The 13,596-nt window shown below is 38.3% G+C and overlaps 2 protein-coding genes across 5 annotated transcripts in view; one reads left to right on the forward strand and one right to left on the reverse strand.

The window, feature by feature from the left end:
• LOC135166098 (aquaporin AQPAn.G) overlaps positions 1 to 13,596 on the reverse strand; it is a 14,029-nt gene continuing 433 nt past the window's right edge. The window contains exons 1-5 of one of the 3 annotated variants that reach the window (XM_064128072.1): positions 5,047 to 5,408; positions 1,585 to 1,876; positions 1,166 to 1,450; positions 751 to 954; positions 1 to 474 (exon numbers count right to left, since the gene is read on the reverse strand). In XM_064128072.1, coding sequence (XP_063984142.1) covers positions 436 to 474; positions 751 to 954; positions 1,166 to 1,450; positions 1,585 to 1,869 — 813 coding nt within the window. In that variant the 5' untranslated portion in view covers positions 1,870 to 1,876; positions 5,047 to 5,408 and the 3' untranslated portion in view covers positions 1 to 435. Of the gene's footprint in view, positions 475 to 750; positions 955 to 1,165; positions 1,451 to 1,584; positions 1,877 to 5,046; positions 5,409 to 13,596 lie in introns of those variants that run through there. The other 2 variants (XM_064128074.1, XM_064128073.1) reach the window with 2 other exon arrangements.
• The window catches only part of LOC135166097 (aquaporin AQPAe.a), an 18,073-nt gene continuing 15,208 nt past the window's right edge, over positions 10,732 to 13,596 (forward strand). The window contains exons 1-2 of one of the 2 annotated variants that reach the window (XM_064128068.1): positions 10,732 to 10,940; positions 11,702 to 11,822. In XM_064128068.1, the coding sequence (XP_063984138.1) occupies positions 10,824 to 10,940; positions 11,702 to 11,822 (238 nt within the window). In that variant the 5' untranslated portion in view covers positions 10,732 to 10,823. Of the gene's footprint in view, positions 10,941 to 11,561; positions 11,622 to 11,701; positions 11,823 to 13,596 lie in introns of those variants that run through there. The other variant, XM_064128069.1, reaches the window with a different exon arrangement.

Here is a 13,596-nt window from a genome sequence, read left to right on the forward strand (position 1 = left end):
TTCTCACATATATAAAAATTATTTATTTCCTATACATAATACATTGAACATAAAATACCTCATTTTTAAACATTTTTATCTCAATAATTGGCGAGACCTCACGATTGCAATAACATTTGTAAATTTTCATCCAAAATATGTGAAGCATGAAATCATTATTTTTATATACATTCAGATGATGAATTTCGAGGATTACATGAACATTAATTCAAATTGGCAGTGAATAAATAGTATAATGACAACATCGATGTACTCTGGAGGATATTGACGTGCAGAGGAAAGCGAAATCATGCTGGTTACTGTCTCGTATGAATAATACCGAGTTTATTTCGAGAATAAAACCAGATGATATTATTACACAGCGTTATTCAAGCTTGTTGACCCTTCCTGGTGAGTCCCTGGAGCTGGAAAAATAGTTTCCGCGTGAGATTCGTCTCAAAGTTCACCCCTGCCACTGTCTATGTACTCGAACCTCTGTGGGGTGGAGGATACACTGAGTACTTGCTTTCAGTGAGTGACATTCAATTATTTTTGCAGGATAAATCAATACAAATATAGTTTATTATGAAGAATATTATTAATATCTTTCAGTTGAAGATATTCCGGTCGGATGCTTTCGGAGCTGAGTCTACGAGAAGTAAATTTTATTAAAAAAACATTTGATGAAATGTCGAATCCAAGACGAGCTTCTCTTTCATCCCGTGATTTTAATTAATCACCGATTTCAATAAATTCCACTCAATCAATTACCTCCTTCTCTTCCCCAGCGACTGTGGCATAAGTCTTGCCTTCCGGTATTTCCGCCGGCCCCAGAGCGTGTGTGTAAATGAGTCCACCAGCCATTCCCCCAAGAATAGGGCCCACCCAGTACAGCCAGTGATTATCGAAGTGGCCCATGACCACAGAACTACCCAGTGCACGAGCCGGGTTCATTCCGGAGCCTGTGCGCGGGATCTGGAAAGTGATCACCAATGGAGCCGAGGATTTTGTTAAGATGAAAAATCCTGACTACCTCGAGGAACTTTCAATAAAAATTACCACAAATATTTGGTAATTCTGAAGCTAAATATTCCGGAAAAATTCAGAGACTTCCGTATAATTTTGGAGTTCGTTTCGTAATTTTGGGAAATTTTTCCCTCCATCCCGGAGAAGACCGTAAACTTACCCCGACGATGTGGCCGACCGTGACCGCAAGACCGATGATAAGAGGAGCGATACCCTTGCTCTCTGGTTTAGCCCCATCACAGGCCCCGCAGACGACGATCACCAGGATGAGCCCCAGGAAAAATTCAATGCCCATTCCCTGGACGGGAGTCATTCCTGGACTCAGTGAGACAACACCAATAGCTGATTCCATTCTCTGCGAGGAGAGTGCACGAATCGTCGCTGATCCAGCTATCGCACCAGCGGATTGGGCGATTATGTAGAGAATCGCACGGATAACAGGTACCTGAATAAATAAAATATATTTCCAGGGGGGCGGGGGGGAGGACGATTATTTATTCCAATGTTAAATGCTGATTTATAAAATGTTGAAGCAATACTTTATCGATAATTTACTTATCTGACTCTTGATTGACTCACCTTTCCAATAACAACTAATCCACAGGTGACTGCGGGATTGATATGACCTCCGGAGACATGACCTATCGCCTGGACCGCCCCAGCGACGACCAGGCCGAACGATAGGGAGATAGCTACCCTATTCGTCACGGAATAATCGGCGCCATCCTTTAGCTCGTAGACTGCCCCGCACCCGAAGAAATTGAGGAGCATTGTACCAAGAAATTCAGCCAACAGCGCCCGGTACAGGTTGGCTTTTGGATCTTTTAATTCATTGATTCCCAGTGCGGCTTTTAATCCCGCCATGTTTCACCTGCGATCAGAAAATCCAAAACAATTTTTTGATTGGGTGAAACTATTGAAAAATCAATATTTTCCGTCAATTATTGGATTTTGTAAATTACTAGAGGAATTCTCACTTTTTTTTCATTTCTAAGGGATGAAAAAAATCTATGGGGTTTCCCTGACGGCCACCCTAATGTTTGAGGGTCGAAGTTATCAGCTGGATTGATAATTAGTCTTTCTCAATTACCCGAAAAATTCTAGAAATTAAAAATTTTCGCTCCGGGCAGTCCCATTCCCCAAAAAATTGACAAAACATTAGCCTCATCCCCTCGTGATCTCCTTTTCCTCCTTCCGAAGACCATCGCGTGACATATCCCCATAACTTCAGTTCCTTCGTTACCCCAAAGTGCTTTCAACCTCTCCAACTCATCCCTCTCACCCCCTGACACACCGCGAATAAAAAAATTATTGTTCGGAGAAAATGGGAGCGGCGGTGGGTCTGGGAGCCAGTTCTCCCCCTGGAGTACCCGGGTGGGGCCGTGGACTGACCAATGGGACCATCTAAGGGTGCGCCTTCGCCGGATAAAAAATGATAAAACATAAAAATTATGCGCCCCTCATATGACACTGACCTCGTGTTGCGTTTAGATGTTTTGATTTACAACTCTCAATATGAAACTGGGACAATGCCAGGTAGTATTTTAATACCAATGAGACAATGACGAGAGTAATGAAACAGTCGTATGTATTCTCGTCGTATCCATCCGTTTGTGAAGGCTAATAAGACCCGTTCACCAATTCGTCACGAATTAGTTAATCGTTTTAAAATGAAACGAGAGTGTTGGGATAATTTGTCACCCACGCGAATACGTTTCGTGGGTATTTTCGAATTAACGAGGAGTAGCTGTGGGAATTTATGGAGTGGTACAATTGGACGAGTTATTGTGGTAGTTGGGAATTATTACGGTGGATGAAGGGAGTGAATTTCAGGGGGCGGTATTGCGTTAAAGTGATTGATTTATTTGTTGAATAGATTTTTTATTGTGCGGTACAACTAGAAAAGTTTTGATCATTGGCCAATTTTTTATCCATTTCTCGAAATGCAAGGGAGATAGCAAAATTTTTGTTATAACATTTTTTGTGGAGCGAAGTGAGTTCTACAATAAAGGTCGTTACAAAAATTGCGCTATCTACTTTAGATTCGGAGATATTGCTAAAAAACTTGACTGACAGATAAGTGAAGTTGTCTCGGGTTATTAATTTGTTGCGGTTAAAAAAAAAATCATAAAATCTTCGAGGAATTAATTTTTCTTTCATAGTTGGGTATTGGGGGCCTCGTTAACCTCCCCTTTGAAAATCCTCGGGAAAAGTCGAGGAGTTATTTGGCATGTGACACGATTGTTTAATGTTTCGAATGTTTCTCCGACGCTGACATGAATTCTCTTAGAGTTATTTTGTAAATAGACAACATCTGTAAATCTCAGCTGCCAGTGGGCCAGCCGTCATTCCATTCGAACGTCAACTTGCTCTGACAATAAATTTAGAAGCCATGTTTCCTGAAGCCCGCGGGGGTGTCCTATTACCCTATGATGTCACCGTGAACCGTCAACGAGGGCTTCCGGAACGCGAATAATCTCGGTTAAATAACAGTCGGATATTTTTTCAGCCTCTGTCGATGGCAGATCGGTTCTCTGATGGATGGCCTTCGAGTTGTATCTCACGTTTGTATTGTTTGTATTTACAAATCAATTTACGATTTATTCTACGCGGAGAACGGGCAAAAAAATTTTAATGCATGAAAAACCGCATCCAGCAGGAAATTCTAGATATTTACCGGAGTAATTATATTTAATAATGTCATTCAATCCAAGTATTTCTTACATATCCGTAGAAATAATACAATAACCTTGACCCACTTTTATAATAATTAATATTTTTCATTTGTTAGTCACTTGTTGTCACTCGAAATTTCGTTTTACTGTCGCAAAAAGTCATGTAGAATTATAAAACTCAGTTTTCTTAGTGTGAAATTAATTCCAAGTTGATAATTTATTTATTGACAAGTTATAAAACAGTTACAAGGTTTTTAATCGAATTTTTATGCATAAAAAAATTTTTTTCCTCGACTTTTACAATTTTTCCGGTGAAAAAAAATATCTAGAAACTCCTGAGAAAATTATCTGCATAAATTACAGTGATACAACTCAATGGAAACCGCCCAGTCCTATCGATCCGTAATTTATCCCACCATAAATTTACCCGGGAATGTTCTCCATCGATTCCAATAGAAATGATTGACAAAAAAATGACGAAGCACCGAAGCCGTCAACTCCATCATTCGCGGAACCAACTAAAAACCTTAATAAATAAATAAAAAGACAAGACAAGCCACGATATCGAGTTGAACGACACCGAAGTAGTTCCTCTCGGATCCTCAGCCTCTCGGCTATCCGAGTCTACCTGATCTATTGAATCTCACCCTGGGATCATTATCCCTTTAAGGCAATGGTTGGGCATTCCACCTGTCCCACAACTAGTACCAGCGCAAAGTGTTTACAAACTTGTTGGCTGTGGTCACTGGCTGATCTACTTCTTCCATAAAAATCGAATGGTCTCCCCTTACCAAACATGGATATCCCTGCGAGCATTATCCCCATAATTAAAATCAAAACACGTCTCATTAACCATCGACTCCGATTAAAAAATTTAATTTTACCAAAACGAGCTCATTAATTCTTGAGTGAGTTGATAAATTTAGATAACTCACTTTTCACCATCGACCAGTATTTAATGGATATCTCGGAATCTGAGGGAGATAACAAAATTTTTATCACAATCTTTTTTAGGGGACTAATCGGCAGCTACAAAAAATGTTATAACAAACATTTCGCTATCTGCCTTAGATTCGGAGATATTATTAAAAAACTCGAGTGAAAAATACGTCAACTTTTCTCGATTTCCCGTTTGATGACGAAAATTCAATTAAATTCAAAAATTTTTCTTGGCTTTGCTAAATGAATTAAATTTAAATCAATGATTATTTAGCAGTTTAAAAAATTTTAAATAAGAAAAATACTTCGGTTTGCTGAAACCAATGATTTCCGTTTTTTCTCTGTTGAGAGAATAAATAAATAAACTCGAGAGGGAATTGTCGGTTAAGTCGGTAATTTCATCTGTCATCAGATGCTTGATACTCACCGTAATGTGGTATTGGCACTGCAGAGGAAAAAAATAAATATCCTTGAGAGTCCAGAGAAACGTAAATAAAACAATAGCGAGTGACACCGGATTATTCGCGAGGTAATTAATTTCCACCGGATAATTTATTGGATGAATGATTTATTTGAAAATTCAAAATGCTGAATGATGCGCTGGTGGAACAGCCTCACTGTCGTGCTTCCTGGGCGACAACTGGCTGTACTATAGAGACTGACAATCTCATATAGGTGTATCTGAGCTTGAGTCTGCAGGCTTCTCGCTCAAAACGAGAGTAGGGGATGTCGTGACGATTCAAAGTTTATTCTTTATTATATTAAACGCTGCGTTTCCACTAGTTAATGTTTAACAGTCTGTTCGACAAAACGAGTTCGTTAACTGATGGGAATTGTGGGAATGAGGGGTAAGAGGGTTGCGTAATGGGTACATTTTTGTGATAAGGTAATCTGGAGGTGGGGATTGACATTATCGCGGGAGTGAGGTAAATGAGGCTTATTGGGGGGATTCGAGTTCGCAAATAATGCTGAGAGTTTTGTACTGATTCATTAGTATTTTGATTCACGTAACGGCTGATTTTCTAGAATTAATTAATTTCAGGGGTTTTCGAATGATTTTTTTTCTTTGAAAACTTGGAGGGGACGAAGGGATTGAAAGTCATACAGTTGATTAGGATTTTTTAATGGAGCTGTACGTGGATTAATTAAAATTTTTTATTCACCCATTAAACAATCCCCTAGAAATAATCTTTAGATACTAATTAATTACTTTTTTTAAAGTAGAATTTTCTCTTAATATTTCTAGAATAATAATAATAGCTAACGGCCTCAGAACAATTTCCTAATTACCGAAACGTGTATCATACATCACTGGGAACACTTGAACAACCTCCATCCTGAATTATTCATATATTTTTTATCCACACAATGACCCAACTCTGAATAACAAACTTCGTAAAAAAACCTTATGACGCTTCACGCGAGAATTTGAATAAGAATCGATATCTCCTGTGTTTACCCCATTTTTTTTAACTGTAGTCTGAAGTGGGTGGTTACAAATATTGAGATATTTACCTATGCCACAATTGATCCAACATTTGTCGAATTGGAAAGAGCTCCTGGCACGCAATCAAATGCACAGTGCTCCACAAAACAGTTCGAGATCCCAAACATAAGTTTCATTGTCAGGTATTCCCTGATTGAGTTGGCAGGATCATAATGTAGAATTAGAATCAATCAATTGTAAACAAAATCAGTCAACTGTACTTAACAAATTTTTCGCATTAAAAAATTACCAAATTTTCAAGAATTTGAATTTTTTAACATTTTATAAATTGTCAATTGACTTTGAAAGACTGCTGACTGTTCAATTGATCGAATAGTAAGGTCAAGACGTCAAGAATTAATTTTTAATGATTTAATTGAGAGTTGAGATTAATTTCTAGTTCCAATGCAAATCAGGAGCTCTCGAAAATTTCAGGTAAATTATCATAATACATCAACAATTTTTATTTAATATTTTCCCGCGTTATTCTCTCAAAATGTAAATCATCAACGGCTCAACTCACCGGGGGAATCCCTTAAGCCCTCGAATGTGGAGCATCGGAAAGGAAAAAAACGATAGCTCGACGGCATAACAAGCGCGATCCTATTGAAGTCCCCGCGGATATCTCAAGTTAATTAATTACTCTTTAGCATGAAGTGTTTTATGACGATAAAAAGAAAAGCCCGATGTGTGTCATCGACTCGCACCTGCAGCAGTGCGGATGCATTTCAAATTGTCGGAATTAAATGGAAACAGCCACCACGTGTTTGACTAACGAACTAGTAATTCATTAGACGCGAGAAAAAAAATTAATAAATTACCTCGGGCTACATCTGCGAACCTGATGATGATGTGCAGTGAAACGAGTGAATTTTCATGGTATAATTATCCGGATGACTTCCAGACGTGTCTTCAAGGTGTAAACCTGGTCTGTCGTTAATTTTCATGATGCAGTGATGACACTGAGAGATGACAGAGGTCGGTGTTACCCTAAAACTTTGATAATCAATCAAGTTACCAGAGGAATTATTCAATTCCCTGAAATAATTCCTCGGAATATTTTCTTGATTTCTTATAGAAGTCAATAAAAAAAACAAAAATACTATACAATTATTATTTGCTCTGGGAAATGTGAGGTGTAGTGCCTCAGAGTTATTATTATGTCATTAGCAACTTCACGGAATGTTTCCATCGTCATCGAATTTCTGTTTAATAAAATTATCCGAGTTAAGTAGACGAGGCTGAATTGCATCTCGTATTATGATGTACCTGTGCGAGTTTACGGAATGAACTCATCATTGAATTTCATGGAACATATCCGGGGAAATCGATGAGTCGTCATTCACGACACTATATTTTTATTGTACTGATCCACCCGCTGCGATATCGATACTGAAATTTAATCGATTTACGATGTTTTATGTAGTGTTGGAGATAACGAGTTGTGAGGGACAATTCGAGGGAACCGCCGAGGATATAATTGTAGGGAATATTAATCAAGTTGACGAGAAAAAATATTAAGAAAAAATATTGATTGATCAATGAAAAATTTCATCAGGGAATTATTTATTGAACAAATAGTAGCAAAAGTAAATAGCATTTTTCACATTACCGAGTCTCTATTATTAAATGCAAAACAGTCGTTCCGGTTGAGCAAATAACCAATAATAATCTTATTACCAGTTCATTGTGAACACCTGAATCATCGATAACTACCAGATGATCATTGGTACATCTGATTCCACCGAGTCCCATTGCGTCACTGCAAATATTCCGACATTATTCTAATCACTCTGACCACTTTCGTGTGCCTGGACAATTGCCAAATTAAATAATTCTATAAAAACCTCGCATTGACCTTCCTCAAAACCCAGTTCCATAATTCAATGTCGGAACGAGTGCTCACAATGAACAGTTCTGGACGCGGAAAAAAAATGATCTGAAGCATTCGATTCATTCAACCAGAAGCTCAATTGGCCTAGATGAGATACAACAGATATTCTCCCTTTGATAATTAATTCCTCCTCTCGAGGCGGTCCTGGATCGCCTCAAGAATAAGTAGAAAATTCCCCCTGTTCAGTATCACATCCGCTCTTTCACCGGAGATTACCCCAACGAAAGCCAGAGCAGTCATTGAGCAATCAGATTATTATCTATCAGAATCCTCTTCAGCATTCCTCGCACCACCCAGAGGCTCACTATCACTTCCTCAAGGTCTGAATTATGACAATAGGCAGATGGAAACTTTAAAATCACGAAAATTATCTCGAGATATGACGTCGTCACCCGACGAAAAAACATAGGGATTTAATCGCGAATAACTTGAGATCGGCAGAGTCAAATTTCAATTTATTTTTCTCATTTTCAAGATATTTTCATGCGCTTTACAATGAAAAAAAAATCATTCAAGTTCACTCGGCGGTTCCTGAGTTATGGACCGTTGAAGACGGTCCATTTTCGCGAGTGAGCGTGCGGGAACCGGAATTTTCCACACGCTGTGATTTAATTTTTTTCCGCACTTGTTGCGTAATGTATTCATGCGTAATATGTCCCGCAGTGCATACAGAATTTATTTTCATCTGAACTCGGAATTTTCATTGCCATCGATCGTGAAAGAATCGAAATTCTTTCGATATTCAGCGCACGGACAGCTGCACATATGCTAATTGCCGTTTGGCTTTATCTGCACGCAAGTTCCCCATTGTCCATTGCCATAGCATTCAGGAGGAGGTGAACCCGGGGAGAGGGAGTGAGTCGCGGATATGCCGGCACAACCCCTCCCTAGGCCCGATAAGTATAGCAATGAGTGGCGTAAAACAGGAGATAAGATGATTGTATATCACACGTGATAACCTTGACCCATTCAAAACCATTGGAATCGTGAAGATTTTATAACACCGAAATTTGTTGCTATCTCCGGGCTTATCAGATATCTCTTCTCTACAGAGCTTGCAGTCGGGAAAGCTCACCTTGAAGCTCAATCGAAAATTCGTGCAATTTTTTGCAACTCAATTATTCGCGCCTTTTTTTCGAATTATTTTCCTTCGGATCCTCTCGAAGGGAGAACCTCGTAAAATCTAAATCTGAAGACAGTCGTTAATGGGGGACCTCGTACGACCCAGAATGCAAATTCAATCGTTCTTTATAATCTCTTTTCTCCATCGACTCACGCCCCGAGGAACGATATATCGCGCTACAGCACGAGGAAACCGGAAGTCATGCTGGAACAATCTTTGATCGCTGGCAATATTCCTGGATCTTAATTCTACGTGTCTAATTTTCACTCATTAAATGACGTCACACCTGAAGGTCATGAAAACGCGACTGCAATCAACTGGAGTGGACGTATTAATTTTCCATAATTTTTTAAAGTGAATTGTTCTTATCAAGATTCTTATCCCCACTCCAGGTCCATTTCTTTTGACATTAACTTAACCTTAACTGAATAATTATTTTTGTTGGAAAATTTAGAGTATTTCCTTAATCTCAATAAATTAATTGACAATTTATTCAAAATTAATTTATTGTTAGTTGATTCTCGTTGACAAATATTTCGCGAACGAAATTCGATTTAATTCAAAAGCTTAATCTCTCTGGAACGCCATAAAATACTCAATGAATAGGGAATGATATGTGATAGATATCAATGAATAATGAAACTTGAATTACGATATTTATCATTGGATATTAAAACTCGAATCATGTCAACAAATGAAACAGGTGATAGTGCACATGAATGAAATTGTCACGCAGGTAGAAGTGAATTGCTCTGCAGGACTGGACTGTTGGGATATACCAATGTCAAGGGTAGTCAAGTCACGTGTGTCGTGGGTGAAACACCAGGAAACAGTGGACAACTGGATGTCAAACAGTGAATATATTTTTTCCTCGTCTCCGCGAAATTTTCTTTCGCGAAGGCCTTTATTTTCCTGAGCTTCATAATTTTTTCATTATTAATAATGAGTTTAATGATAAGTATTCATCGTTGAATTTTTTTAAATTAATTAAATTAATTGGAAATCGCATTTTTCCGAGGAAAATCGCAGTGGGGAGACACTCCCGTCTCGTCTGATCAGGGAGCGCCTTAACTACTTTTGCGTTCGAGGCTCTCGGTTTCGCATATGTTAATGTGAATATTTTCTTTCTTCTGCAGTCACGATAAAATTGAAAAATGCCTGCTTCGCCATCTTTCTTCATTCTTTTACATAAATTCATAATAATAATTATAGAACGTCCCCTTTTGGAAACGTAAATAACCTGAGATTTCCACTGATAAAAATAAGTCTGAGGGACACGAAAAAAACTACTCGGAATTGAATCGCTGTCAAAAAATACTTCATTAATCAATTGAGATTATCTACACGAAGAAGTCATCTACGTTGTTCCCTTTCAGAAGCTCAAAAAGAAAAGAAAATGACCAACAAAAACGTAAAGAAAAAAAATCAGGGAAAAATTCCCCTCCGAGAACCGGAATTTTTCTCGGCTTTTCCGTGAAAAAAATTCAATGCACGTAATAAATTCCAGATTTCATGTCTCACGATGTCTGTATGACATCTTGACCTGACCGATAGCGGCACTTTATTCCCTTAAAAAATGATCGTTATGTTAATAGGCCGGGAAGTGGAGCAGACAGTATAGTCCCAGTCCATCCGAATGAGGGTTTCCCCGTGTAAAAAGGTGCGCCAGGAGGCGAACGCGGCCACCGACCGTCCAGGGGAATGCCTTCACCTTTATCAACGTCTCCAGTAGGTAAACGCAACTCCTATCTGCAACTTTGGCGCGACTTCGCTGTTTTTCATTCGCGCCTGGCTGACCCCAAACGCGTCGCCTTCGTGGTAATATTTTTTCTACATGTCTCCTAATTTTTTAATTAACATAAATTAAATTTAGTTCTAATCAGACTATTCTATCATTTCCCTTCCCGTTCAGCCCTATTTATTAAATAAATGATAGTCAGATTCAGATTTATTTTATATATTTTTTTAAACGAATAAAAAAATTTGAAGATCTTTCAAAAACGAGATTTCCTGATTTTTTCACTCGTCACTGACTGAATTTTAAAGAACCATTAGGTGCTCCTATAGAATTAAATAGTAATTAACACAAAATGATAATTATATTCATTTTAAAAATTTATTTAAGCAAATAAGAAAAAAAAAGACCTCCAAAACGTCACGAGAAAAAACAGATTTTTTTTTTTCAAGTGAACTCATAATTTTTTGTAAAAATTCGTTCGTTTATTTCTCACTGACTGTTTCAAGGAAGAATAAGGTTTTCTCCTGAAATTAAATTTTTAATTACACGTTGAATGATCTCCCAAGTGATTAAACAAGATATTTTTAAATGGAGACGGAAATGACAAGGAAAAAAATGACTGGTGAGACAAGAGCGTGAATTCGATTCGCTCATTACTTCACGCTGTGTCGTAATTATTTCGAGTGGAATGCGGTAGATATCCCAGTGCACGAGTCATGAAGAACTTAAAGAAGATGAGACTATTTGAGGACTTGACTGAGGTTGCACCCAGTGGTTGAAGTCAATTTTTTTTTTTCAACGATGCATTTGTCGAATAATTGGATTTTTTCGTGACTTACAGCGAACAGCACCGGCTTCGGCGGTGCCCAATGCCATGAACGTGGCGACAGTCTATCCGGTGCATGATCCGGATCTTCGGGACGCCATCAGCGAGGAGTTGGAGGAGCCCCAGCCGAGATTACGTGAGTATTTGATTTTTTTATTCAACTCCAGAGAATCTCCCGCCCCATTAAAAATTTAAATTAACATTAATTAATTGAATCCAATCAACAGAACTACTATTTCGCCTAAAAGTTTATAAATTTAACATAAATTCCATGCCAATAAAATTAGCATTTTAAAGCTCAATTAGCGAAGGAGTTTCAGTTGTCAAATTGATCAATTAATTAAATTAATTCAATTTGGTGGAAGGATTGGATAAGGATAATTTCTTCTATTAGAATCAGAGATTAATTATCATCGAGGAATGTAACAAATCCACGCATTAACAAATTTGTAACGAAAACAATGAATCATCTGAATAATTGAAGAATAATAACAAGCGGAAATAACAATATCCGACAAGTTTTAAACACATTGCAATTACCGTCCAGGTACAACAGGAAAATACACCTGACGTAACGACATTATCGACTGCGTCGGGTTCATTGTTGGCTTCCACCATATCCTCCCCCCCTCCCCCCATCTCTGTCCCTCATTTCCCTGTAATTAGAACTCGGAAGCCACAGTTGCTTGGAAGTTTACACTGGTAATTAGGGAGCAATTATAACGTGGGAATTTTTCGCAGTAGTTTTTCTTCTGAATATTTGCGAGAGATTATCAATCGATTGTGGCGTTACCGAGCGAGAGGGCTTCGTGGAAAGTTGCGATTTGAGTCAATAGGAACCGGCACTCGTCCAGTTCGCGGTTCAGGGGTTTGAATTACGAATGTTATGGCGGTTCCTGGGGAATTTTAATCGACAATTCAATTATTTTGGGTGATTTCTCTAGAGAAGTCTAGGGATTAAATCCCTCCGGGAAAGAAATTCTATTTTCTATAAAAAGTCAAGGCCAACGCTGACCTCTAGCCTCCTGGTGACAACTATTTCCTATGACAATTAAAATACAACTGTTTTTTGATTGAAAAAATCGGTTGGATATTGAAAATATTGGAAAATGTAGTGGAATATATTTCGAATGAAAAATCTTTGAATAGAGTAAGTTATATCGGGCATTTGTTGAGTGTTTTTGTGAGCTGAAGCGAAATGTGCGAGACAAATAGGGAATTTTCCTCTCTGACTCGGAAAAATGGACGAAACGTGTCGGTAATTTGCGCTGAAACCGTAAAATTCACCACTTAAGCCATCAAAATTTATTCCACGAGCGTAAACAGTCGCGAGGAATTACGTAATCATTCGGATAATTACAGGGATTTTACTGTGGGGGAGAGTAATGCTTTGCTGCCAAAGATGGCATGAGCCTATAAATTCAGACGCACGATCATTCCCCAAGAATTTGCCATTTTTTATACATAATATGAATATTTTCGAATTTGATGTATTTACATTAATTTTATGCATTAACATATTTATATATTATACTAATCTTTGCATTAGAATTTTTTTTTTTGAAAAAAAAAGTGTTTGCCCGAACAATTTGCCAACTCTGGAGCAAAGTGTCAGTCACAGAAAAATTCCCAAACGAATTCAATTTTTCCCGTGAAGTTAAGTTTCCCGAACCTCCTCCAGTCCCGCAGTAACGTCTGACAGTCTACGGTTCTTTTCCACTGAACGACCATCCGCTCCGGGATCACAACTTTTTCGCCCAATTTTTATCGAACTTTTCTCCCCGTGCGGACGTAATTTCCTGGAAATTTCGAGATTCCCACAACCTTGACATTGATTACGTGTCTCACGCGACGCGGGAGGAACTCCCGGTCATTCGTGCACGTGGAGTTGAAAATCGCATACGAATGAC

The sequence above is a fragment of the Diachasmimorpha longicaudata genome, chromosome 9, assembly GCF_034640455.1.
Source record: "Diachasmimorpha longicaudata isolate KC_UGA_2023 chromosome 9, iyDiaLong2, whole genome shotgun sequence".
NCBI classification, from domain to species: Eukaryota; Metazoa; Arthropoda; class Insecta; order Hymenoptera; family Braconidae; genus Diachasmimorpha; species Diachasmimorpha longicaudata.